Source organism: Centropristis striata, chromosome 15 (genome assembly GCF_030273125.1).
Source record: "Centropristis striata isolate RG_2023a ecotype Rhode Island chromosome 15, C.striata_1.0, whole genome shotgun sequence".
NCBI classification, from domain to species: Eukaryota; Metazoa; Chordata; class Actinopteri; order Perciformes; family Serranidae; genus Centropristis; species Centropristis striata.
The window spans coordinates 1,967,616-1,995,351 of record NC_081531.1 but is presented as its reverse complement, the minus strand read 5'-3'; the positions used below and the strand labels follow the sequence as shown (position 1 = coordinate 1,995,351).

At 35.0% G+C, this 27,736-nt stretch overlaps 1 protein-coding gene across 1 annotated transcript in view; it reads right to left on the bottom strand.

Annotated features, from left to right (window-relative positions):
- Positions 1-9,930: 9,930 nt before the first annotated feature.
- Positions 9,931-27,736, bottom strand: part of LOC131986813 (homeobox protein CDX-1-like) — a 19,636-nt gene continuing 1,830 nt past the window's right edge. Inside the window, exons 2-3 of the mRNA XM_059351942.1 lie at positions 12,381-12,529; positions 9,931-11,494 (exon numbers count right to left, since the gene is read on the bottom strand). Of these exons, the coding sequence (XP_059207925.1) occupies positions 11,240-11,494; positions 12,381-12,529 (404 nt within the window). The 3' untranslated portion in view covers positions 9,931-11,239. The remainder of the gene's footprint in view (positions 11,495-12,380; positions 12,530-27,736) is intronic.

Here is a 27,736-nt window from a genome sequence, read left to right as displayed (position 1 = left end):
AAGCAGCGTGGAGCCCTACTGTACATTTACCTCTAAAGTTCTGGCTGTAAACTCCATGAGGCCAGTTTCAGTTTGATGATGATATATCAAGTAAAACTGGAGACAAGCTCAAATAGATTTAGTATCAAATGATAGAACTGGATGGAACCCTCTTATATGGTAGATTTGACACCTTTGGTCACATTTGACACATTTACAATTCTTTATTGAGCATGATAGTGTTTTGAAAGTAAAAAAAAGATTCAAAATCACATTTTAAGTTGGACTAAAGGACTAAAAAAGACACAAAATGACTAAAAAAGACACAAAATGACTTACAAAGACACAAAAAGACATGAAAAGGATTAAAAAATGACAAAATAGCCCTGTAAGACTCCATAGAGTTAACGGACGACATCACTTTCGTTCTAGGATTGATTGGAAGATTTTACTGATCACTGTTAAGGCTCTTTTAGGTCTGGCTCCAAGCTATGTGACAGAATTATTAACTCCGTATGAGCCGACCCGTCCTCAGATCCTCGGCTCCTTCTGACTGTTCCAAAGCCAAAACTACAACCAAACAACCAAAGGTGAGCGGGCTTTCTCCAAAAATATATAGACTCAGCATTGTGTTCTGGGTCAACCTCAGGTCCTCAACCAGGAGGGTCCTGATCAGATTCTGGTAGCCAAGAAAGACACAAATTGACCCCAAAAAGACACAAAATGTCCCAAAAAAAACAAAAATTGACCAAAAAAATACACAAATGGCCCCAAAAATACACAAATGTAGCCAAAAAACACAAATTGCTCAAAAAAGACACAAATTGACCCCAAAAAAGACACAAATTGACCAAAAAAGACACAAAATGTCCCAAAAGACACAAATTGACCAAAAAAGACATAAAATGTCTCAAAAAAGACACAAATTGGCCGAATAAAAAAAGACACAAATTGACCAAAAAGACACAAAATGTCCCAAAAAAGACACAAAAAAACACAAAATGTCCCAAAAAAGACACAAATTGACCAAAAAAAGACACAAATTGACAAAAAAGACATAAAATGACCAAAAAAACGTAAAATTCCCAAAGACTTTTAACTCTTTCTGTAATCGTGTCCATCTATTTGACTCAATACTTGTTTGGGTCTGTTTGACTTGAACCACTGAAATGGACTTTCCATCATCCACCAGAACGCCCCGACTCTGGAACCAGCTGCAGAGTCACTAACTTCTTTTAATTCACTTCTGAAAACCCACTTTTATACACTTGCTTTTATTTTACTACTCCTGTTTACTTGACTTTTTACTCCTTGTTTCGAGCCTCTTGGCGTCTTTCTCCTTGTGATGAACTGCTGTTTGTTGGTCCTATATGTTGAGTCCAACCCTCCAGACTAAAGGAAGCTCGTGTCCTGGTGTGAGTTGAAGTGAGTGGAGCTCTGTGAGGATCAGGAGCTTCCAGTTTGTGTCCTCGTTTCCCAACCCGTTTGATTTTTATGGTCTTGTGGGCACTCTGCCATCATTCCTCTTTATGGAACATGTTGCAGCTTATCAAGGGCCAATCAAGAGGGAGTGTCCACTATCTCTTGTATAACTCTATAAGTGAGGCTGTGTTGTTGACTTTTCTTGATCCGTCTTCATACGGTGTCTCAGCTGAACTCTGAGGTCAAGGTTAAAAACTAAAGTAGATTACATATAAAGTAGGAGGAACATTTATCTGTGTTGCATAACAGCAAATGTTTGGCTGCAGAGCCGTCCGTCCGCCTCTACTGAGGCTCTGTCACTGATGTTGGGATGGCTGGATATTTGTATTTAATTGTATTTAATTGTTCATGTTAACTGTGTTTAAATGTTGTAACTTGTCACTTTTTATGCTGCTTTCTTGGCCAGGTCTCTCTTGGAAAAGAGATTTTATTAATCTCAACGAGACTCTTTACCTGGTTAAATAAAGGAGATATATATATATATATATATATACATACGTGTAGTTACGTCCACTAACCAAACCCAGCCAGCAGACAATAACACAACCATCATAAAATCAAACAAGTCAAAAGTGGAGTGAACAAGTATGCTTTATTTTAAGAACAGAAGAAAGACACACTAAGGTGATTGTGCCAAAAGAAAGTTGAAACAACTATAACAAAAGAAGGCCGATCTGGACTAGCTGTGAGGAAAAACAAACAAACAAAAGGCCGAACTAACTTCTCTACAAAAAGGCTTTTTCAAAACAATACATGGGTGGCACAACCAATAAATCAATAAACCAATAAACCAATAAACCTAGTGGAGTAACAGAAAGTCAACTATGTGAGTGTAACTGTACAGGGAACCCTAACTGACCTCGTCCCAACCTCTCCACATACCAATTCCCTTAAACAAAGACAGCGAATGCATCTAGAACCAAGAGAGAATGAAGACCCAAGATGTCCTCCATTTTAAAGGGTCTGCTCCGTTGTGATTGGCCAGCTGGGGAGGCAGTGAGCCAATAGGCAGCAGGGCCTGGCCACACAGGAAGTAGCTCATCAGAAACCACCTGCAGCTTGTTAATCCAATCACTGAGGGCAGTCTGTGCAGGAATCACAGGAAAACACACAAAAACACTCACACACATACACACCTTGCTGCCTGACACGTCACACAAAACTAGACTTGAAGTTGCCAATATTGAGAGTTTAAGGCGCCGGGCCGTAGTCTCGTAAGCATTTTAGTTGATTCAAATGTTAAAACCTTTTCAATGTGACACATTTTTGCAACTGAACAATATAAATTGCTTTGGGCAATGACAAACCGCTACAGCAGTGATTCCCAACCGCTGTTCCAGTGACAATGACTGTTTCATTTTCCATCACTTATGTTCCTTATTGTTCCTTGAGACCGAGGTGTCCCCACACCATATATATATATATATATATATATATATATATATATATATATATATATATATATATATATATATATAGACTCTGCATTGGGTTCTGGGTCAACCTCAATCAGGGCCCCCACCAGGAGCATTCTGATCAGAATGCGGGACCCAAAAAAGACACAAATTGACCAAAAATGTCAAAATTGGCCCAAAAATACACAAACTGACCAAAAAATAATCAAAATGGCCCCAAAAAAGACACAAATTGACCAAAAAAATACACAAAATGGCCCAAAGGAAGAGACAAATTGATCAAAAATACACAAAATGGCCCAAAAAAGGACCAAAAAAGACACAAATTGACCAAAATATACACAAATTGACCAAAAATACAAAAAAATGCCCCCCAAAAATACACAAATTGACCAAAAAAAGACACAAATTGACCAAAAATTACACAAAATGGACCAACAAAGACACAAATTGATTCATTTCGTATAATTTTGTTGTCACAGCTACATGGAGCCACTGCAGACGGCCTGAAGAGCCTCATGTGGCCCCGGGGCCTCAGGTTGACCACCCCTGGTCTAACGGTGTTAAAGCAGACAGGTTGAGAGGACTCTGTGAACCAGCACCAGGACCAGAAGTAGGCCCACATCGCTCCACAAGGTGTATGAGGAGGAGCTCCCTGCAGCCGGCTCAGAGTTTCAGCTGATTGAGCTGATTTTATCATCTTTGTGCATGAGAAACGATAATTCATGCATTTATCACAAGTGTCCATCATTGTCACGTGTGCATTAATTTCTCTTTGAGCCTGTTAACTTCAGTCTGATTGTCCAGTTGAAAGTTTTACCTAAACTTTATGAAAAAGTGACTTTTATTCGTACCAGGCAACACGTAAACACGACCGTAACACACTTGAAAGTGACCTAAAGAAAAACAGAAAGATGGAGTGAAAGAAACGAAGAGCACACACTCTCACACACACACACACACACACACACACACACACACACACACACACACTCACAGATATTTGCTAATTGATGCAGCGGTTGAGGTGTGGTGTCCAAAGGTTGAAGAGGAACTCTGGGCAAACAGAGCGCAGGATCCTGCTATCTGCTGCAGCAGGAAGGTGTGTGTGTCCTCACTCAGACCTTTGTCCTTCTGGGTCCATTCTGTCCTATCTGCACTCTGATACACACTATCAGCACAGAGTGTGTGTGTGTGTGTGTGTGTGTGTCAGTTCATCAGGGTGACTGGGACACAGACTTCTTGAACTTGAGGTCTTAAGTTGATGTTTTCTCAACACAGAAAGTCTGCTTCAGTTGGTGAAGTGAAGTATTGATTTTAAAGTTTTGCATATAATTTGGCTGAAGCAACAATATTCCAACCAGCTGACTCGCCTCGTGTCGCCAGAACCGCTCTGACCCGACCTCCTTCTAGTTCTGTAGCGCAGTGGTTCCCAACCTCTTTTGTGCCACGGCACATATTTTACATTAGAAAAATCACACGGCATACCACCAAACAAAATAGTCAAAAAGACAGTAAAAAACACCCTAAATATGTTTAGAACTGCATGTGTAATCTGTCACAATCCCAGCCCTCCTCCTTTATCTGCCTAGCAACCGGCAGAACTGACCCAAAACAGACGGTAAGCCAGCCAGGGGCCACTTTGCACATGCACGATTCATTTGCAGACTATTTTTGACGGACGACGGAGCATGGCGCATCAATTCAGCACAGAGCAGATCGTTCGGGACAGGAAGTCGTGCACAGACACAAAATAAAACATCCGGCATATTTTCTAAATAAAGTACCTCAGGTTAACGGCGGATCGTATTTCACAACTTGAAGACGTGATGATGGGCGGGACAGACCTGAAGTCAACAGGTTAGAGGTTTTCACTCGTCTTTTCACCACTGACACCGCTCACTGTGGTGCTTGTTGTAAACAAACAGAGATCGCTAAGTGAACACCTCCTGCAGCAGCAGCACATACACACTGTACTGCTACAGAGCTAACTGTTAGCCTGTTAGCACATACACACTGTACTGCTACAGAGCTAACTGTTAGCCTGTTAGCACATACACACTGTACTGCTGCAGAGCTAACTGTTAGCCTGTTAGCACATACACACTGTACTGCTACAGAGCTAACTGTAAGCCTGTTAGCACATACACACTGTACTGCTGCAGAGCTAACTGTTAGCCTGTTAGCACATACACACTGTACTGCTACAGAGCTAACTGTAAGCCTGTTAGCACATACACACTGTACTGCTACAGAGCTAACTGTTTGCCTGTTAGCACATACACACTGTACTGTTACAGAGCTAACTGTTAGCCTGTTAGCACATACACACTGTACTGCTGCAGAGCTAACTGTTAGCCTGTTAGCACATACACACTGTACTGCTACAGAGCTAACTGTAAGCCTGTTAGCACATACACACTGTACTGCTACAGAGCTAACTGTTAGCCTGTTAGCACATACACACTGTACTGCTACAGAGCTAACTGTTAGCCTGTTAGCACATACACACTGTACTGCTACAGATTTGTCTCCAGTCATTAATGAGGAGATGTTGATTCTCTTCCGTTTATATCACTTGACTACGCGTGAATTCGCTAGATTCGCTGATACACTGCTCTCTGTTGGAAGAGCATTTAATTGTTCTGCCGCTCACTTAGAGTACCAATCAGGTGAAATCGGATAATCTTCCACGGCACACCTGATGATTTCTTACGGCACACTTGTGTGCTGCGGAACAGCGGTTGGGAATCACTGCTGTATCGGTTTGACAGTTGGTTCTACAGCGGTTTGACAGTTGGTTCTATAGCGGTTTGACAGTTGGTTCTATAGCGGTTTGACAGTTGGTTCTGTAGCAGTTTGACAGTTGGTTCTGTAGCGGTTTGACAGTTGGTTCTATAGTGGTTTGACAGTTGGTTTTGTAGCGGTTTGACAGTTGGTTCTATAGTGGTTTGACAGTTGGTTCTGTAGCGGTTTGACAGTTGGTTCTATAGTGGTTTGACAGTTGGTTCTATAGCGGTTTGACAGTTGGTTCTATAGTAGTTTGACAGTTGGTTTTGTAGTGGTTTGACAATTGGTTCTATAGCAGTTTGACAGTTGATTCTGTAGCGGTTTGACAGTTGGTTCTGTAGCGGTTTGACAGTTGGTTCTGTAGCGGTTTGACAGTTGGTTCTACAGCGGTTTGACAGTTGGTTCTATAGCGGTTTGACAGTTGGTTCTGTAGCGGTTTGACAGTTGGTTCTATAGCGGTTTGACAGTTGGTTCTGTAGCGGTTTGACAGTTGGTTCTGTAGCGGTTTGACAGTTGGTTCTATAGCGGTTTGACAGTTGGTTCTATAGCGGTTTGACAGTTGGTTCTGTAGCGGTTTGACAGTTGGTTCTGTAGCGGTTTGACAGTTGGTTCTATAGTGGTTTGACAGTTGGTTTTGTAGCGGTTTGACAGTTGGTTCTATAGTGGTTTGACAGTTGGTTCTGTAGCGGTTTGACAGTTGGTTCTATAGCGGTTTGACAGTTGGTTCTATAGTGGTTTGACAGTTGGTTCTGTAGCGGTTTGACAGTTGGTTCTACAGCGGTTTGACAGTTGGTTCTGTAGCGGTTTGACAGTTGGTTCTATAGCGGTTTGACAGTTGGTTCTATAGTGGTTTGACAGTTGGTTCTATAGCGGTTTGACAGTTGGTTCTATAGTGGTTTGACAGTTGGTTCTGTAGCGGTTTGACAGTTGGTTCTATAGCGGTTTGACAGTTGGTTCTATAGTGGTTTGACAGTTGGTTTTGTAGCGGTTTGACAGTTGGTTCTATAGTGGTTTGACAGTTGGTTCTGTAGCGGTTTGACAGTTGGTTCTATAGTGGTTTGACAGTTGGTTCTATAGTGGTTTGACAGTTGGTTTTGTAGCGGTTTGACAGTTGGTTCTATAGTGGTTTGACAGTTGGTTCTGTAGCGGTTTGACAGTTGGTTCTATAGCGGTTTGACAGTTGGTTCTATAGTGGTTTGACAGTTGGTTTTGTAGTGGTTTGACAATTGGTTCTATAGCAGTTTGACAGTTGGTTCTGTAGCGGTTTGACAGTTGGTTCTGTAGCGGTTTGACAGTTGGTTCTATAGTGGTTTGACAGTTGGTTCTGTAGCGGTTTGACAGTTGGTTCTATAGTGGTTTGACAGTTGGTTCTATAGCGGTTTGACAGTTGGTTCTTTCCCAACTGATTCGCGTTGGGATTCCGACTCTGGAACTCGGGTCGGATCCAAGCAGCCCGAGTAGGTCAGAAATACGTGGAAAACGTCAAAGCAAAATGGCGCCACACACCGTTAGAGGTAAACAGTCACCCATATCTGTCAGGTCAAACACATCTTCTGTCTGTTCCACGTACCCGTCTGAAAACACCTGGTGATCCATCATTTCAATATGTGTCATTGAATTGAATAAACTCTTAAAATATATCCAAACTCTCTGCCTCTCCCCCTACGGTCTGCTGTTTCTGTGGACTCTTTTAAAAATCACCTTAAGACCAGATATCTTTTTAGACAGGCATCTGGATGGCCACCATGCATTGTACATATTATTATTATTATTTTTTATGTTTCATTGTGTTTAAATTGTGTTTTAATTGTCTTATGTCCCCCTATCTTATTTCTTTCTTTTTATTTTCTGTAAAGCACTTTGTGATTTTATCTGTGAAAAGTGCTATATAAGTAAACTTTACTTACTTACTTACTGTAGCGATTACAGTTGGCTCTTAGAGTTCTGTTCTTACTTGGTTCCTGTGGTCTGAGGCTAGAACCATCAGCTTGGATGCACTTGGTGAGGCACTATTGGTTTAAAATGGCGCTCGTCACGTTTCGTATGATGTCATACGAAGTAAATGTTCTGATGGAGCTCAGTGCTGAAGCTAAAGGGCGTCAAAAGTCTTATCTGTGGTTTATAGAAACGTACATCAACACTTCATCATTTCATCATTTACCATTATCGGCTTGTTTTTATTACTTGTATTTATTTAATTTTATTATTTTACTGTTATTGACTCCTGCTTTTAATGCCCGTGTCATTGTTTTATTTCCACTGTAAAGCACTTTGAGCTGAGTTTATTTGATGAAAGGTGTTACATCAATTAAGTTTATTATCAGTCGTAGCAATAATACATTTATTCAGTAGAAGAAAATAGCATTTTAGTGTATTTTAGGGCCTTGTTTTCTTATAAGTTTGAGTTTTTACTAAGAAATTTACCATTTTAGTGTCTCAATTTATGAATGAGTTTTTTCTTGTAACTTTACCACTTTGATCTCAAAGAATTGGGCATTTTTTCTTTTCGCTAATTTACGACTTTATTGTCTCAGAAAAATATTCCAAGTTTCTTCTTGCGATTAAAAAAAATCTTGTAAATGCATAATTTTAATCACATTTTTTGAGGATTTTTTTGGACATTATAATCTCCCCGGAAATATTCATGTTTTACTTATCATTTTGTGAATTTCTGCCTATAAATTCACCACTTAAACCTAAGATGTATATTTTTACAGTTGTTCAGACCACTTCAGAAACTGTGAACTTGATTTAAAATGTCAAGTTGAATTTTATAAACTCTTAAAATATATTTTTTGATGAACCAAAGACTTCCCAGCATGCTTTGTTTGAGATTAAACCTCTGCACCAAAGAAAACAGACATGATGTAAATGTTCTATTTGTCTTTAATACATGTTAAATTAAGTCTCACATCTTAAAGGTGAAAAATGTACAAATTACATCTGTTAATATGCACAAAAATATCTGAAGAATGAGATCAAAATCATTTACAAGATATTTACTGTGGAGCAGAAAACAATCAGGCACTTCAGGTGAGTTTCACAGCAGATAAAAGTACTGACACCACACTGTGGAAATACTCATACAAGTAAAAATATAAATCTGACTGAAGGAAAACTGGATGTTCTAGTAAAATGTTTCAGTATTTATATTCCTGCTGCATCAATGTTGCATTTAACTGCTTTACATCCGGTTGGTAGTTTATTCTGCAGCAACATTTGTGGTTGTTTTGTCTCTTTGTCGTCATTTTTTTTAGTATTTCCGGTCGTTTTTTTTTTTTGTTTCTTTATAGGTTTTTTTTACTGTTTGGTCAAGTATTTTTTGCACTTAACTGCAAAACTTTATGGGCGTGCTTGTACCAAAATATAATTTCCACAATATCTTTGTAACTTGGTGGATTGTGGCTGTAATTGATGCTAAATTCATGGTGCAATAAGGGCTGAATTTACAGGATTGTGGCACTTTTGCAGCTTCTTCGAGCAATTAGGGCAAAAACACACCGTGTAATTCTCACCTGCAAAGAGTGATCTGCACCTCTAACTGCGCTGCCAAGTAAACTGCGTCTCAGCGCTCCGGTTTTATTTTTTTTTATATATTTTTTATTCAAACATTTGCTGCAGGATCGCCCCCTATACATATTATAAGTGTCTGCAGACAGCTGCTGGTGAATAAAACACATTTATAGGGACGAAGGTTGTTGTTTTGGCGTCCTTTATCTTGATTTCTGGCTCAGTCTGACTCTCTCACATATGCTCACTATGTGGACGCGGACTGAGTGTGTGAGTAGACGAACACAGAACATTAATTAAATCAGGTCCTGACTGACCGGCTGGTCTGACTCTGGAGATTTAAATCATCCATGGAGACCTGCTGCACTGTTCCTGATCTCTGCAGACACATTTTTCTTTGCAGTTAAATGAGTCCGAACATATATAAAAAATTAAAAAAACAGCACAAGATCAGCTAAAGTACGTGTTCAGGCTTCACACTCCAACCTGCAGCACATTTACATCGTGCTTGTGCCGAAATATAATCCCACAATATCTTTGTAACTTGGCGGATTGTGGCTGTAATTGATGCAAAATTCATGGTGCAGTAAGGGCTGAATTTATAGGATTGTGGCACTTTTGCAGCCGCTAAATGTGCAATTAAGGCAAAAACACACCGTGTAATTCTCAAAGCATCTGCAAAGAGTGATCTGCACCTCTTACTGCGCTGCCAAGTAAACTGCGTCTCAGTGCTCCGGTTTTATTTGCACATAATATGCAAACATTTGCTGGAAAATCGCCCCCTATACATATTATTAGTGTCTGCAGACAGCTGCTGGTGAATAAAACACATTTATAAGGACGAAGGACATTGTTTTGGGGTCCTTTATCTTGATTTCTGGCTCAGTCTGACTCTCTCACATATGCTCACTATGTGGACGCGGACTGAGTGTGTGAGTAGACGAGCACAGAACATTAATTAAATCAGGTCCTGACTGATTTAAATCATCCATGGAGGCCTACTGCATTTGTCTTTGTGGTTACGAACATATAAAAAAACCAGCACAAGATCAGCCCGAGAACGTGTCAGACTGGGAGTTATTCAGGCTTCACATATTAACCCTATAAAGCCAAGTGTATCATATTTGATTTGATAGAGTTTTTGAGACCTCTACATTATCAGTGTGATATTTTTTTTCCTGAAAAACTTGATGTATACAATCAGATACATGCAGTACCGGGATAATCCTCCAGGGATCAATTTTGTGAAAACTTAATTTCAGCAGATGTTTGATGTGTTATATGGAAATGTTGTATTTTGTATGTTGGGGTAAATGTTGAAAGGAAAGTTTTAAAAGGTTAAAAATGTTACGTTTTATAGGTTTTTTGTTAATTCAAGAAAAACAAACTGTGAACAACAAATTGCACAACAGGACCTGATGTATCAAATATGATAAAATTTTGAATTCATATATGCAAATTTATACTTATTTATCATCAGATTCAATAAACACTTTTTTTTTTGAAAAAATTGAATTTTCTGGCAATTATCAAGGTTCAGGCTTTATAGGGTTAACCTGCAGCACATTTAAACTCATTAAAATCACTGTCATCGTGTAAAAATGAGACAAATTGAGCTTTAAAACTTTATGGGCGTGTTGGCACTGTGATATAATTATTATTGCTTCTCTTTAGGGAATGTGGCCATATGTCGGGCAGATATCAGCAGTTTATGGAGCGGCCACAATCCAATATTTGTAAAATTTGAGTTTCTCTATATCTGCATCATTCCATCAAATGGAAGTCTTTTTGGTAACTTTGGGATCTCCGCTGGAGTTAAAAGCGAGAACACAGCTTGTAGAAACAACCTGAGGTCGACACGACGTTCAGACTCGTTGAGGTTTAGAGTTCGTTCACGACATCCGGCAGGAAAACGTCTGATCAGGAGAAGATTATTCTGCAGCAGCAGCAGTCTGTCTTTGGCGTTTTGACGTGGCGAGACGCAGGAAGTGACCCAAACAGTTCTTTTGGGGAGAATAATTATTTTAGTCCACTCCTCCGCCGCCAGCGTCCAGTGAAACGTGTCAGTACTCCTCTTTGATGTTGAGCGGCAGCGAGGACGGAGACACCAGCCCGTTGCTGCCGCCGCCGCTGCTGCTGGTCACCATGGCAACGCTGCTCCCATGGAGGTTGCCGCCACCGCCACCGCCCCCCGCGCCGCCGCCGCTGCCCCCCGCGGTGGGCGGCGTGGGCGTGGTGGTGGAGGACGCCGGCTGCTGGAGCTTCTTCTTGTTGATCTTTCGCTCTTTGGCCCGGCGGTTCTGGAACCAGATCTTCACCTGGAGCCGCAAAACAAAGACGTTTTTATATTTTTTAGACAAATGAAATGTGACTGATGTCGTGTTTTTTTTTTACAGAAACGAGACGTGACCCAGGAGAACACTCGGTTCATTCTGAAGACTCAAAGAGATCCGGGCTGAAATAAAAAGTGATTCCTTGTTTCAAAATCAACTTGCAAGTTTATTTTGAAGCAATAATAGACGTGAAACCAGGTGGTTTATGGACCAAATAAACACATTTCCAAATGTTTCTATTTTTTTCTTGTAAATGTAACAACTTTAATCGAGAAAAAAATTCTGCTCTATATTAAAAAAATTGTTTGCATTCCATTTTTTCTCAAAAATGTGTGATTTCTTTTGTAAATTTGCCACATTAAACTCTGAATATTTCAGAATTTTTACGTTAAAATTTTGATTTTTATGCACGTCTGAAAATTGTATTATTTTTTTCTTGTAAGTTTTCCACTTTAATCTCAAACGTTTTTGTTCCTTTTCCAATTTTTTGAGTTGTAAAATTGTATTCCAATTGTTTGCCAAGTTAAACCAACAAATCTACAACTTTAGGAATATTTGTCTGTTTTTTGTTTTGTTTTGTTTTTTGCAAATTTTGAATGTTATAATCTCAAAACATTTTCAAGTTTTTCTCATAAATGTTTAAATTGAACTCAGAAACAGTTTTGAAACAATAAAAGTTAATTAAACTCCTCTATATTTAATATTTAATATATATTATGGTTTGTACCTGACAGGTTATATATTTAATATTTAATATATATTATGGTTTGTACCTGACAGGTTATATATTTAATATTTAATATATATATATATATGAGTGTGTACCTGACAGGTTATATATTTAATATTTAATATATATATGAGTGTGTACCTGTCTCTCGGAGAGGCCCAGCGAGGTGGCGAGCTCCGCCTTCCTCCTGATGGTGATGTATTTGCTGTAGTGGAACTCTTTCTCCAGCTCGAGGCGCTGGTGGTCGGTGTAAACAACCCGGTATTTATCTTTGGTCCGCGTCTTCCCGTCTGCACAAACAACAACAACAACAACAACAACAACAGCTTCACAAAACGTTTCACAAACACAGAAATTAAAAAAAAACAACAACAGCTAGATAGTTTATTAATGTTAAATCATCATTTATAAATGGTAAATAGATTGTTTAGTCATGTAAGTTAATAATTACTTTGCCATTAACAAACAATTAAATTCTAATTAATAATGTTTATTTATAGTTTATAGTTGCTCTCCTAGCATTTTAAACACTATTTTAAGCATTTGTTAATGATTTCCAAATGATGTATTTAGCTTTAAGAAAATGGTTGTAAAGCATCTATAAATATTAAATATATAGACTTTACGTTGTTTTTTTTGTAAATTAACAACTTGTATAATCTCAGAAAATATATATATTTAAAATTATTGTAAATGTAGCACTTTAGGATGATACACTTTTTTCAGGATTTATTTTATTTATTTACGACTTCATAAAAGTTTTTGTCGTCGATTTGAGATTTTTAAGATTACATATCTTTTTAATCTAAACTGGATATTTTATGGGGTTTAATCTCCAAGAATTTTTGATATTTTTCCCAAATGTTTGTGAGTTTTATCTTGTAAATTTAACCACTTTATTCTCAAGGAATTGGTTAAAACAAATGTGAAGGATCAGGAGGGTTTTCCTGTAAATTAACGTCTTTTATAATCTCTAAAATATATATTTTTAATTATTGTAAATTTGTCACTTTAATCTCAAGAAATTGGGAGGGTTTTTTTTAAGGTTTAGGAGTTGTTGTTTTTTATATATATAGATTTACAACTTTATAAAAAAAGGTTTCTTTTGTAAGAAAAAAAACCCTGTAAATGTATCACTTTAATCTCCAGGATATTTTTTTTCTTGCTAGTGTACGACTTTATAATCTCAGGAATTATTCAGGGTTTTCTTCCTGTAAATTCACAATTTAAATCTTTTTTTTGTGTGTGTTTTTTCTTGCACAGTGTATCAGTGTGAAGTAGATTTTCATCCACAGTTTAAAGGTTAAAGTTTAAAACACTCAACCAGTCGTTGTTTGCATCCGATTTTTCATCTTTTTATACTTTTTTTTCATAGTATTCAAACATCCAGAGACAGTCAGCTGATCCGTTAATTAATCAGTTAATTTAGTGTAAAGATTTCCTCTAAATCACACCGTGTGTGTGTGTGTGTGTGTGTGTGTGTGTGTGTGTGTGTGTGGCTGGTGGTAGTATTTTATATGACGTGTTATAAACCGACTCTCTCTGAGTCTCTCTGACTTTAGTCAAATATTAAAGAGCTGCCGAGGGAACATTTGCATGAACTTTATCTGCTTTTATTCACTTCTGGCTTCATGTTCAGAGCTGAACTCACTGACTCACTGAGTCACTGCACACTAAACTCACTTTATTAACCTTTATTTCAACTATTTACACTGAATTAAGCTGAGTGTTTCATGGATTTTACGGTTAAAAGCACAAATGACCAATTATCAAACATTCAACAGATAATTTACAAAAACTCCAGATATATATATATATATATATATATATATACCAGGGGAAAAAATGTACATTTTAACTTAAATGCATCAATCTTGTGCAGCTAAACACAAACAGCAAACACCTCACACAACATTTCTCAGTGACATAGCATCTTTACGCCCCCGGAGAATTAGTTTTTTTTCATAAAAGCCCAAATTTGGTGCCTCTCACATATTCTAATGCCACTATTCCATCATGTACACTGATCTTAATGATTGCATATTTCATTTATTATTGTAAAGACAATAATCGTTGTAATAAGCGTCGATTCCTGTGGTCTATGTCTAGTACCATCAGGTTGAATGCACTTATTGTAAGTCGCTTTGGACAAAAGCGTCTGCTAAATGACATGTAATGTAATGTAATGTAAATGTGTTATGTTTTATTGAAGACATCTTATTTTGACAGTCTTCTTGTATATTCTGTAAGCTGATGTTAGCTTGCGGTTACCAAACAACGTATGCAACACCCATGACACATGAAAAAAATGAAATATTGCCTTAATCTGACTATAACTGGACAACTCGAGAGCTTGTAAACGTGTTAGTGCCACTGATGTCGATGTTCTCCAACTCTGATTAGGAAAACCAGATAATGTGCACATGCTCCACCCCCCTCGCTGGAGTATGACCCCGGAACAAAAACATCCAAGAAAGCCGGCATTTCAAAGCATTAGTCGATCGCATTAGCCGGTCGAATTAACTGGTAGCACATTAGCCGGTCGCATTAGTCGGTCGCACATTAGCCGGTCACATTAGCCGGTCGCACATTAGCCGGTCGCATTAGTCGGTCACATTAGTCGGTCGCACATTAGCCGGTCGCATTAGCCGGTCGCACATTAGCCAGTCGCATTAGCCGGTCGCACATTAGCCGGTCGCATTAGCCGGTCGCACATTAGCCGGTCGCATTAGTCGGTCGCACATTAGCCGGTCGCATTAGCCGGTCGCACATTAGCCGGTCGCATTAGTCGGTCACATTAGCCGGTCGCACATTAGTCGGTCACATTAGCCGGTCGCACATTAGCCGGTCGCATTAGCCGGTCGCACATTAGCCGGTCGCATTAGTCGGTCGCATTAGCCGGTCGCACATTAGCCGGTCGCATTAGCCGGTCGCACATTAGCCGGTCGCATTAGTCGGTCACATTAGCCGGTCGCACATTAGCCGGTCGCATTAGTCGGTCGCATTAGCCGGTCACATTAGCCGGTCACACATTAGCCAGTCGCATTAGCCGGTCGCACATTAGTCGGTCACATTAGCCGGTCGCACATTAGTCGGTCGCACATTAGCCAGTCGCATTAGCCGGTCGCACATTAGCCGGTCACATTAGCCGGTCGCACATTAGCCGGTCGCATTAGTCGGTCACATTAGCCGGTCGCATATTAGCCGGTCACATTAGCCGGTCGCACATTAGCCGGTCACATTAGTCGGTCGCATTAGCTGGTCACATTAGCCGGTCACACATTAGCCGGTCACATTAGTCGTCGCATTAGCCGGTCACATTAGCCGGTCACACATTAGCCGGTCACATTAGCCGGTCGCACATTAGCCGGTTGCATTAGTTAGTCACATTAGTCAGTCGCATTAGCCGGTCGCCGGTCAGTATCGACGGCACAAAGTGTTAATTGAGTCATTGAGTGTGCTGCAAATTAGACTGTTATAGCTGGTCGCCACAGTCTGGGTGATTAAAGGGAAACTGTGTGATACAGAGAGCAGACGAGAGCTGGACACCAACCATGGAGAGACAGAAATGACATAAATAACATAAATAACATAAATAACATAAGGCTGTTTAGTTTGTTTCATAAAGGAGCGGTCACATTAGTCGTCGCATTAGCCGGTCACATTAGCCGGTCACACATTAGCCGGTCACATTAGCCGGTCGCACATTAGTCGGTCGCACATTAGCCAGTCGCATTAGCCGGTCGCGCATTAGCCGGTCACACATTAGCTGGTCACATTAGTCGGTCACATTAGCCGGTCGCACATTAGTAGGTCACATTAGCCGGTCGCATATTAGCCGGTCACATTAGCCGGTCGCACATTAGCCGGTCACATTAGCCGGTCACACATTAGCCGGTCACATTAGCCGGTCGCACATTAGCCGGTTGCATTAGTTAGTCACATTAGTCAGTCGCATTAGCCGGTCGCCGGTCAGTATCGACGGCACAAAGTGTTAATTGAGTCATTGAGTGTGCTGCAAATTAGACTGTCATAGCTGGTCGCCACAGTCTGGGTGGTTAAAGGGAAACTGTGTGATACAGAGAGCAGACGAGAGCTGGACACCAACCATGGAGAGACAGAAATGACATAAATAACATAAATAACATAAGGCTGTTTAGTTTGTTTCATAAAGGAGCAGATCTAGAGCTGTTCTATAGGAAAGGTAACCTGAAATCACTTCTGTTGTGATTTGGCGTTTTATAGAAAATAAAACAAAGTAAGAGTTTTTTTCTTGTAAGTTCAACCATTTTATTCTCAAAAGGTGTTTCAGAGAGACGCTCTGACTTTAATTCTCCTTTAGTTTATTATAAAACAATGATTTACCTTCTAACATGAAAGCTTTACTGTCTGACTCCAGAGAAGTTGGGACGCTGTAAGATGCAGAACAAGAGTTTGAGTTTTGAACGACTTTGTTCAGTTTGAAACAGAAACTATTTAACATGATGTTTTTCTGTTTTTATCACATTTGACAGAAACTAAAAGCTGCTAAAGGTTCTTTAACGCTCTGATTCACTATTAACTCTAAACACACACACCTTAAATAAGTGACAGGGCTTTACACACACACACCGTCTGTCCACTCAGCTGTGTGTGTGTGTGTGTGTGTGTGTGTGTGTGTGTGTGTTTAAGAGGAGAACATCTGTCCGAGCGTCGTCTTTCTGCTTCATTTGTCAGAAAGTAAAAACCAACAACAGTTTGATGAAGAACGTTAATCACAAAACTCTTCAGACGGAGAGAAAGAACAGTTTGTTTTATTGTGAAAGGGTTCAGAGGAAGTAGAGCTGAGATGTGTCTCGTCAGGAGAAATAACAGTTTGTTTTATTGTGAAAGGGTTCAGAGGAAGTAGAGCTGAGATGTGTCTGGTCTCGCTGCAGAGACGTCAACACGTCTCCATAAACCAGCTTCTACTGGTCTCTACTGACAGACACGCCCCTTTATACTGACAGACACGCCCCTTTATACTGACAGACACGCCCCTTTATACTGACAGACACGCCCCTTTATACTGACACACCCAGCACATGTGTCTGTTTATCATCGCTGGGTGTCTTTTTGTGTCTTTTGTTTCTTTTTGTTTCTTTTTGTGTCTTTTTGTGTCTGTTTGTATCTTTTTGTATCTTTTTGTGTCTTTTTGTATCTTTTTGTGTCTTTTTTCTATCTTTTTGTGTCTGTTTGTATCTTTTTGTGTCTTTTTGTATCTTTTTGTATCTTTTTGTGTCTTTTTGTGTCTGTTTGTATCTTTTTATGTCTTTTTTGTATCTTTTTGTGTCTTTTTGTGTCTGTTTGTATCTTTTTGTGTCTTTTTTGTATCTTTTTGTGTCTTTTTGTATCTTTTTGTGTCTTTTTTCTATCTTTTTGTGTCTGTTTGTATCTTTTTGTGTCTTTTTGTATCTTTTTGTATCTTTTTGTGTCTTTTTGTGTCTGTTTGTATCTTTTTGTGTCTTTTTTGTATCTTTTTGTGTCTGTTTGTATCTTTTTGTATCTTTTTGTGTCTTTTTGTGTCTGTTTGTATCTTTTTGTGTCTTTTTTGTATCTTTTTGTGTCTTTTTGTGTCTGTTTGTATCTTTTTGTATCTTTTTGTGTCTTTTTGTGTCTGTTTGTATCTTTTTGTGTCTTTTTGTATCTTTATGTGTCTTTTTGTGTCTGTTTTGTATCTTTTTGTGTCTTTTTTGTATCTTTTTGTGTCTTTTTGTGTCTGTTTGTATCTTTTTGTGTCTTTTTTGTATCTTTTTGTGTCTTTTTTGTATTTTTTGTGTCTATTTGTATCTTTTTGTGTCTTTTTTGTATCTTTTTGTGTCTTTTTTCTATCTTTTTGTGTCTGTTTGTGTCTGTTTGTATCTTTTTGTGTCTTTTTGTATCTTTTTGTGTCTTTTTGTATCTTTTTGTGTCTGTTTGTGTCTTTTTGTGTCTTTTTTGTATCTTTTTGTGTCTTTTTGTGTCTGTTTGTATGTTTTTGTGTCTTTTTTGTATCTTTTTGTGTCTTTTTTGTATCTTTTTGTGTCTTTTGTTTCTTTTTGTTTCTTTTTGTGTCTTTTTGTGTCTGTTTGTATCTTTTTGTATCTTTTTGTGTCTTTTTGTATCTTTTTGTGTCTTTTTTCTATCTTTTTGTGTCTGTTTGTATCTTTTTGTGTCTTTTTGTATCTTTTTGTATCTTTTTGTGTCTTTTTGTGTCTGTTTGTATCTTTTTATGTCTTTTTTGTATCTTTTTGTGTCTTTTTGTGTCTGTTTGTATCTTTTTGTGTCTTTTTTGTATCTTTTTGTATCTTTTTGTGTCTTTTTTCTATCTTTTTGTGTCTGTTTGTATCTTTTTGTGTCTTTTTGTATCTTTTTGTATCTTTTTGTGTCTTTTTGTGTCTGTTTGTATCTTTTTGTGTCTTTTTTGTATCTTTTTGTGTCTGTTTGTATCTTTTTGTATCTTTTTGTGTCTTTTTGTGTCTGTTTGTATCTTTTTGTGTCTTTTTTGTATCTTTTTGTGTCTTTTTGTGTCTGTTTGTATCTTTTTGTATCTTTTTGTGTCTTTTTGTGTCTGTTTGTATCTTTTTGTGTCTTTTTGTATCTTTATGTGTCTTTTTGTGTCTGTTTTGTATCTTTTTGTGTCTTTTTTGTATCTTTTTGTGTCTTTTTGTGTCTGTTTGTATCTTTTTGTGTCTTTTTTGTATCTTTTTGTGTCTTTTTTGTATTTTTTGTGTCTATTTGTATCTTTTTGTGTCTTTTTTGTATCTTTTTGTGTCTTTTTTCTATCTTTTTGTGTCTGTTTGTGTCTGTTTGTATCTTTTTGTGTCTTTTTGTATCTTTTTGTGTCTTTTTGTATCTTTTTGTGTCTGTTTGTGTCTTTTTGTGTCTTTTTTGTATCTTTTTGTGTCTTTTTGTGTCTGTTTGTATGTTTTTGTGTCTTTTTTGTATCTTTTTGTGTCTTTTTTGTATCTTTTTGTGTCTGTTTGTATCTTTTTGTGTCTTTTTTGTATCTTTTGTGTCTTTTTGTGTCTGTTTGTATCTTTTTGTGTCTTTTTTGTATCTTTTTGTGTCTTTTTTGTATCTTTTTGTGTATTTTTTGTATCTTTTTGTATCTTTTTGTGTCTGTTTGTATCTTTTTGTGTCTTTTTTGTATCTTTTTGTGTCTTTTTGTGTCTGTTTGTATCTTTTTGTGTCTTTTTTGTATCTTTTTGTGTCTTTTTTGTATCTTTTTGTCTTTTTGTGTCTGTTTGTATCTTTTTGTCTTTTTTGTATCTTTTTGTGTCTTTTTTGTATCTTTTTGTCTTTTTTGTATCTTTTTGTATCTTTTTGTGTCTTTTTTGGATATCTTTTTGTGTCTTTTTGTATCTTTTTGTATCTTTTTGTGTCTTTTTGTGTCTGTTTGTATCTTTTTGTGTCTTTTTTGTATCTTTTTGTGTCTGTTTGTATCTTTTTGTATCTTTTTGTGTCTTTTTGTGTCTGTTTGTATCTTTTTGTGTCTTTTTTGTATCTTTTTGTGTCTTTTTGTGTCTGTTTGTATCTTTTTGTATCTTTTTGTGTCTTTTTGTGTCTGTTTGTATCTTTTTGTGTCTTTTTGTATCTTTATGTGTCTTTTTGTGTCTGTTTGTATCTTTTTGTATCTTTTTGTGTCTTTTTGTGTCTGTTTGTATCTTTTTGTGTCTTTTTGTATCTTTATGTGTCTTTTTGTGTCTGTTTTGTATCTTTTTGTGTCTTTTTGTATCTTTTTGTGTCTTTTTTCTATCTTTTTGTGTCTGTTTGTATCTTTTTGTGTCTTTTTGTATCTTTTTGTATCTTTTTGTGTCTTTTTGTGTCTGTTTGTATCTTTTTGTGTCTTTTTTGTATCTTTTTGTGTCTGTTTGTATCTTTTTGTATCTTTTTGTGTCTTTTTGTGTCTGTTTGTATCTTTTTGTGTCTTTTTTGTATCTTTTTGTGTCTTTTTGTGTCTGTTTGTATCTTTTTGTATCTTTTTGTGTCTTTTTGTGTCTGTTTGTATCTTTTTGTGTCTTTTTGTATCTTTATGTGTCTTTTTGTGTCTGTTTTGTATCTTTTTGTGTCTTTTTTGTATCTTTTTGTGTCTTTTTGTGTCTGTTTGTATCTTTTTGTGTCTTTTTTGTATCTTTTTGTGTCTTTTTTGTATTTTTTGTGTCTATTTGTATCTTTTTGTGTCTTTTTTGTATCTTTTTGTGTCTTTTTTCTATCTTTTTGTGTCTGTTTGTGTCTGTTTGTATCTTTTTGTGTCTTTTTGTATCTTTTTGTGTCTTTTTGTATCTTTTTGTGTCTGTTTGTGTCTTTTTGTGTCTTTTTTGTATCTTTTTGTGTCTTTTTGTGTCTGTTTGTATGTTTTTGTGTCTTTTTTGTATCTTTTTGTGTCTTTTTTGTATCTTTTTGTGTCTGTTTGTATCTTTTTGTGTCTTTTTTGTATCTTTTGTGTCTTTTTGTGTCTGTTTGTATCTTTTTGTGTCTTTTTTGTATCTTTTTGTGTCTTTTTTGTATCTTTTTGTGTATTTTTTGTATCTTTTTGTATCTTTTTGTGTCTGTTTGTATCTTTTTGTGTCTTTTTTGTATCTTTTTGTGTCTTTTTGTGTCTGTTTGTATCTTTTTGTGTCTTTTTTGTATCTTTTTGTGTCTTTTTTGTATCTTTTTGTCTTTTTGTGTCTGTTTGTATCTTTTTGTCTTTTTTGTATCTTTTTGTGTCTTTTTTGTATCTTTTTGTCTTTTTTGTATCTTTTTGTATCTTTTTGTGTCTTTTTTGGATATCTTTTTGTGTCTTTTTGTATCTTTTTGTATCTTTTTGTGTCTTTTTGTGTCTGTTTGTATCTTTTTGTGTCTTTTTTGTATCTTTTTGTGTCTGTTTGTATCTTTTTGTATCTTTTTGTGTCTTTTTGTGTCTGTTTGTATCTTTTTGTGTCTTTTTTGTATCTTTTTGTGTCTTTTTGTGTCTGTTTGTATCTTTTTGTATCTTTTTGTGTCTTTTTGTGTCTGTTTGTATCTTTTTGTGTCTTTTTGTATCTTTATGTGTCTTTTTGTGTCTGTTTTGTATCTTTTTGTGTCTTTTTTGTATCTTTTTGTGTCTTTTTGTGTCTGTTTGTATCTTTTTGTGTCTTTTTTGTATCTTTTTGTGTCTTTTTTGTATTTTTTGTGTCTATTTGTATCTTTTTGTGTCTTTTTTGTATCTTTTTGTGTCTTTTTTCTATCTTTTTGTGTCTGTTTGTGTCTGTTTGTATCTTTTTGTGTCTTTTTGTATCTTTTTGTGTCTTTTTGTATCTTTTTGTGTCTGTTTGTGTCTTTTTGTGTCTTTTTTGTATCTTTTTGTGTCTTTTTGTGTCTGTTTGTATGTTTTTGTGTCTTTTTTGTATCTTTTTGTGTCTTTTTTGTATCTTTTTGTGTCTGTTTGTATCTTTTTGTGTCTTTTTTGTATCTTTTGTGTCTTTTTGTGTCTGTTTGTATCTTTTTGTGTCTTTTTTGTATCTTTTTGTGTCTTTTTTGTATCTTTTTGTGTATTTTTTGTATCTTTTTGTATCTTTTTGTGTCTGTTTGTATCTTTTTGTGTCTTTTTTGTATCTTTTTGTGTCTTTTTGTGTCTGTTTGTATCTTTTTGTGTCTTTTTTGTATCTTTTTGTGTCTTTTTTGTATCTTTTTGTCTTTTTGTGTCTGTTTGTATCTTTTTGTCTTTTTTGTATCTTTTTGTGTCTGTTTGTATCTTTTTGTGTCTTTTTTGTATCTTTTTGTATCTTTTTGTGTCTTTTTTGGATATCTTTTTGTGTCTTTTTTGTATCTTTTTGTGTCTTTTTGTGTCTGTTTGTATCTTTTTGTGTCTTTTTTGTATCTTTTGTGTCTTTTTGTGTCTGTTTGTATCTTTTTGTGTCTTTTTTGTATCTTTTTGTGTCTGTTTGTATCTTTTTGTATCTTTTTGTATCTTTTTGTGTCTTTTGTTTCTTTTTTGTATCTTTTTGTGTCTTTTTTGTATCTTTTTGTGTCTTTTTTGTATCTTTTTGTATCTTTTTGTGTCTTTTTTGTATCTTTTTGTGTCTTTTTTGTATCTTTTTGCATCTTTTTGTGTCTTTTTTGTATCTTTTTGTATCTTTTTGTGTCTGTTTGTATCTTTTTGTGTCTTTTTTGTATCTTTTTGTGTCTTTTTGTGTCTGTTTGTATCTTTTTGTGTCTTTTTTGTATCTTTTTGTATCTTTTTGTGTCTTTTTTGTATCTTTTTGTGTCTTTTTGTATCTTTTTGTGTCTTTTTTGTATCTTTTTGTGTCTGTTTGTATCTTTTTGTGTCATTTTTGTATCTTTTTGTGTCTGTTTGTATCTTTTTGTGTCTTTTTTGTATCTTTTTGTATCTTTTTGTGTCTGTTTTCTATCTTTTAGTGTCTTTGTGTATCTTTTGGTGTCTTTTTCTGATCATTTTGTGTCAGTTTGTGTCTTTTTGTGTCTTTTTCTGATCATTTTGAGGAGTGGTTTAAAATGAGGCAACAGTTCAGATCTTTCTGCAACAGCTTACAGCACGTGACGTTTATACTTGTATCATAAAACTTTAAACCTGATTAGTTGTGTCAGAAATATTAATGTTTATTTACCAATAAAATAAAGTATTAAAAGACAGCAGCAACGACAAATATTATGAATAAATATTATAGAAGTTCAACAATAAACAATAATTAAAGTGTCTTTTTTTGGTCATTTTGTGAGGAGAGGCTGTTTACACAGAGCAGAGAGGAGAGGACAGGAGAGGCTGTTTACACAGAGCTGAGAGGAGAGGACAGGAGAGGCTGTTTACACAGAGCAGAGAGGAGAGGACAGGAGAGGCTGTTTACACAGAGCAGAGAGGAGAGGACAGGAGAGGCTGGAAACATTATGTCAAGCAAACTTTTTAGGTAATTTAACGTCATTTTTTGTGGTCATTTTGTATCTTTTTAGGTAACTGTCTGGGTTTTTTGTATCAATTTACATTTTTTCAGGTCATTTTATGTAATTTTTTGCAAATTATTTGTCTTTTTACCCGTTTTATGTTGCTATTTGGTCATTTTGTGTCTTTCTTTGGTCAGGTTGAATCTTTTTTTTGGACATTTCTGGTCATCTTGTGTCTTTTTTGGTGATGTTGTTTCTTTATTTTTGGTCATTTTGTGTGTTTTTTTTTCTCTTTTACAACATTCGTTACACTTCAAGAAGTGTTAATATATAAATTCAGTTTATTCCAATTTTTAAAAAAACTATTTATCAGAGAAATTCAACTTATAGAATATATATATATATATTATATATATATATGTATATATATATGTATATATATATATATATATATATATATATATATATATATATATATATATTATAGAAGGCCACAGTGAGTAAAATGTAAAAAAGAGCAACAATAAAACCTGCTTGTTGAGGTAAATCAGCCTTCAGAATTAACACACACACACACACACACACACACACACGCGCACACACACACACACACACACACACACACACACGCACACAGACACACTCTGTGTGTCAGGTCACACTCGACACTTCAAAGCTGTCTGCGTCTTCTCGCTCTAACTTCTTGTTGTAACTTCTTGTTTCTCCGCCCGGAGACGACGGAGGACAAAGAGTCTCATTACCATGACAACAAAGAGTCTCCTCGTTACCATGACAACAGATCAGAGGCTGGAAGCGCTTCACACGTCTGATCCTGCAGGACGACGGGAACGTTTCCCCCAATCAGCAGATTTACATCTTTTATTACTGAGTTATTAGCTGAAATGATTCAGAAACGTCTAAAAGTCAATTAAGATAAATTATATCAGATATCATTAAAACAGGTTGCTCTTTTCTGTCTTCTTCCGTCATTTTGTGCCTTTTTTGTGTCTTTTTTGGCTCAATTTGTGTCTTTTTCTGATCATTTTGTTTCTTTTGGTCATTTTGTGTCTTTGAAATGTCTTTTTCTGGTAAATTTGTGTCTTTTTGTGTCTTTTCTGGTCATTTTTTTGTCTTTCTTGGTCATTTTGCGTCTTTTTCTGGTAAATTTGTGTCTTTGTTTGTCTTTTCTTTGTTTTTTTCTGATCATTTTGTGTCTTCTTTCGTAATTTTGTGTCGTTTTTGTGTCTTTTTCTGATCATTTTGTGTCTTTTATGGTATTTTTTTGTCTTTCTTGGTCATTGTGTGCCTTTTTAATGTCTTTTTATGATCAGTTTCTGTCTTCTTTGGTAATTTTGTGTCTTTTTAATGTCTTTTTCTGATCATTTTGTGTCCTTTTTATTTAAAATGATCAATTGAAGTCAACAACTGATGAAGTGAGGTAACTGTTGGGAAAAATGAGAAATTAAAGGACTAATTAAAAGATTTTAATGACCCATGAAGCTTCAGTTGACAGAGATCTAAAGATCTTTAGTGATCATATAAACTGAGATAAAATCTGTTTTAGAACGTCCATAAAGAAGAAAAGATTATAAAATAAAACTCATATATATAAATATAATATGTTTAATATATTTTAAAATCAAATACAATATAAATAATAAAAAATAATAATGAAATAAATGAGCAATAAATTGGGAATAACGGAAACGGAATTTATTATGTGACGTAAATCTGAAAATGAAATTGTTTTATGATGCAACAAAACAGTAAAATTAATTATTATTATTGTAATTATAATGATAATTACCATATTATTATTATTATAGTTCACTGGTGCCAGAACTGTCAGCCGTGTTGAGTTAAAGACACAAAAAAGACACAAATTAACGAAAAAAGACACAAAAAAGACAAAAAGAGACACAAACAACATAAGAAATACATAATATAATCAGAAAAAAAAGACACAAAATGATCAGAAATACACAAAAACACACAAAAAAATGACATAAAACACACAAAAAAGACACAAATTGACCAAAAAAACACAAAAAAAGACACAAAAATCACCAATTAAGACACAAAATGATCAGAAAAAGACATGAAAAGCACAAAAGAGACACAAAAAAAGAAACAAGAAAGACAATAAATACACAAAAATGAACAAAAGAGACACAAAAAAGACACAAAAATCACCAATTAAGACACAAAATGATCAGAAATAGACAAAAACAAACAAAAAATGACATAAAACACACAAAAAAGACACAAACTGACCAAAAAAGACACAAAAAAGACACAAAAATCACCAATTAAGACACAAAATGATCAGAAATAGACAAAAACACACCAAAAATGAAACAAAAAGACACAAATTGACCAAAAAAAGAGCAAATAAAGACAAAAAATGATCAGAAAAAGACACAAAAAGTCCAACACAGACACACAGACACACAAAGACGCAGCGTTTGAGTCTAACAGGAAGTGTTTGAATCTTTCAGCGTCATCAGGAGCAACGAGACGTTTCAACTGAAGCAGATTCATGAAACCGTACGAGACGCAAAGGTTTGTTTTTAATAGTTTAATAATTTATAAGTTCGGTTATATAATTAATGTTATTGATTAATAATTAAAAAGATTAAAAACTGTCGGCTGATTATCTCGCTCAGGAATTTACAACCTAATTATACAAACAAAATATATTAAATATAAACTAAACAAACATCATATTCAAACTACTTATTATAACACAAAAAATACACAAAATGATCAGAATAAGACACAAAAAGACACATCCAAACTAGTTATTATAATAATAATAAAAAATAAAAAATATATAAATAATAATAATAATAAAGATAATTCTGTGCTGTCATGATTTCATTATTGCAGCCAAAATAATTCAGAATAATGATATTATCAGTAATTCCATAGAAAATATGAGCATAATAATAATTATAATAATTTAATCAGTTAAATTCAACTTTTTAACAGTTTTTCTGTCTCATTTTTGGCAAATTAGCTCAAAAAAACAGACGAAATAAACAGAAATGCCTGAAGAGAAGATGAATTATTTACACAATATTATCATATTTGGGTTATTAACATAATTTAACAAATAAAATAAATATAAAACGGCTTCGTGCTTTTGTTTCTGCAAATGTTTCGCACATTTTCTGAAGATTATATTTCTCTTTAAACATCATATTCATAAAAACGGCTTATTGCAAAGTGATCCAGCTGTTCGTGCAGATTAAATATCATATAAATTAAGCAGTTTTTATAAATATGATGCAGTGAATTAAAAGAGTTCAGCTGCAGCTTTTTATCGTCTCAGCAGAAACGTTCAGACATTTGAGTATCTCAGCGCCTCATATCAGCTTCATGTAGAATATTAAAATATTAAAATATTAAAATATTATCTGTTTGTTGGGAAGAATAAAAAACACATGAACTAAAACACTCGCTTTAAAAACATTATTATTATTATTTTATTTTTTATTGTTTGTGTTTGGTTTATTTGCAGCTCTCAGTTTATGATGGTTCTATTTAATTTTATTGTGTATTTCTTATTTGTTTAAATAATAATTATAAAAGTCCCAAATTATCTCTGAATGTAGTTTAGTTTGTTTTTTCAAACTGCCAAAAAATATTCAGTTTATTCTGATATAAAAGTGAAAAAAGTAGAAAATCAAGAGGCGGAAAAAAATGCATTTTCTAACATTTTTGCATAAAAAAATGATCTATAAAATACAAAATTTATGGATATTTATGGGAGGATTGTGGCCGGTAGGAGAAAAAATAAATCATTAATATGTTTGAGAATAAAGCTGAAATAACGAGAATAAAGTGGAAATACAACGTTGAGGAAAATACGTAAATTATATATAATATAATACAAAATATGATTACTGAACACAAAAAAAGTTGACTTAATTCTCGTTGTTTCGACTTTATTCTTGAACTGCATAATGAAAAGATATTATTATTATTATTATTATTAATATCATTTTTTCTCCGACCCGGCCACAATCATCTTCCGTAATAAAAAGTTGATCCGAGTTTTTTTCACCGAGTCACAAATGTGAATAAATTCAGTTTAATCTGATTTAAAACAGAAAAAAATTACTTTAATTATTTGCTTATTTTTGCAGCTGTAATTTTATGTATTTAGATTTTTTTATGCAGAAGTTAGAGGCGATTAAATATTATTAAATATGTATTTATGGTTATAATAAAAGTCGAAATACAGCATTGGAGATACGATACGTAAATAATATATAATATAATAAAAACTTATCGAACAAAAACAAGTTGACTTTATCCTCAAACTGCGTAATGAAAAAATATTATTATGATTTTCATTATTATCGAGTCACAAACTCGAAGAAATTCAGATTAATTTGATTTAAAACAGAAAAAAATACTAAACTGGGAATTTATTTAACAATTAATTGATTATTTTTGCAGCTTTAATTTCTGTTTCTACAAAAACTTTAGTTTAGTCAGTTAGAGGAGATTAAACATCATTAAATATGTATTTATGGTTATAATAAAAGTCTAAATACAACGTTGAGGAAAATACGTAAATAATATATAATACAATACAAAATATGTCTAAAAATGTCATTTTAAATTTT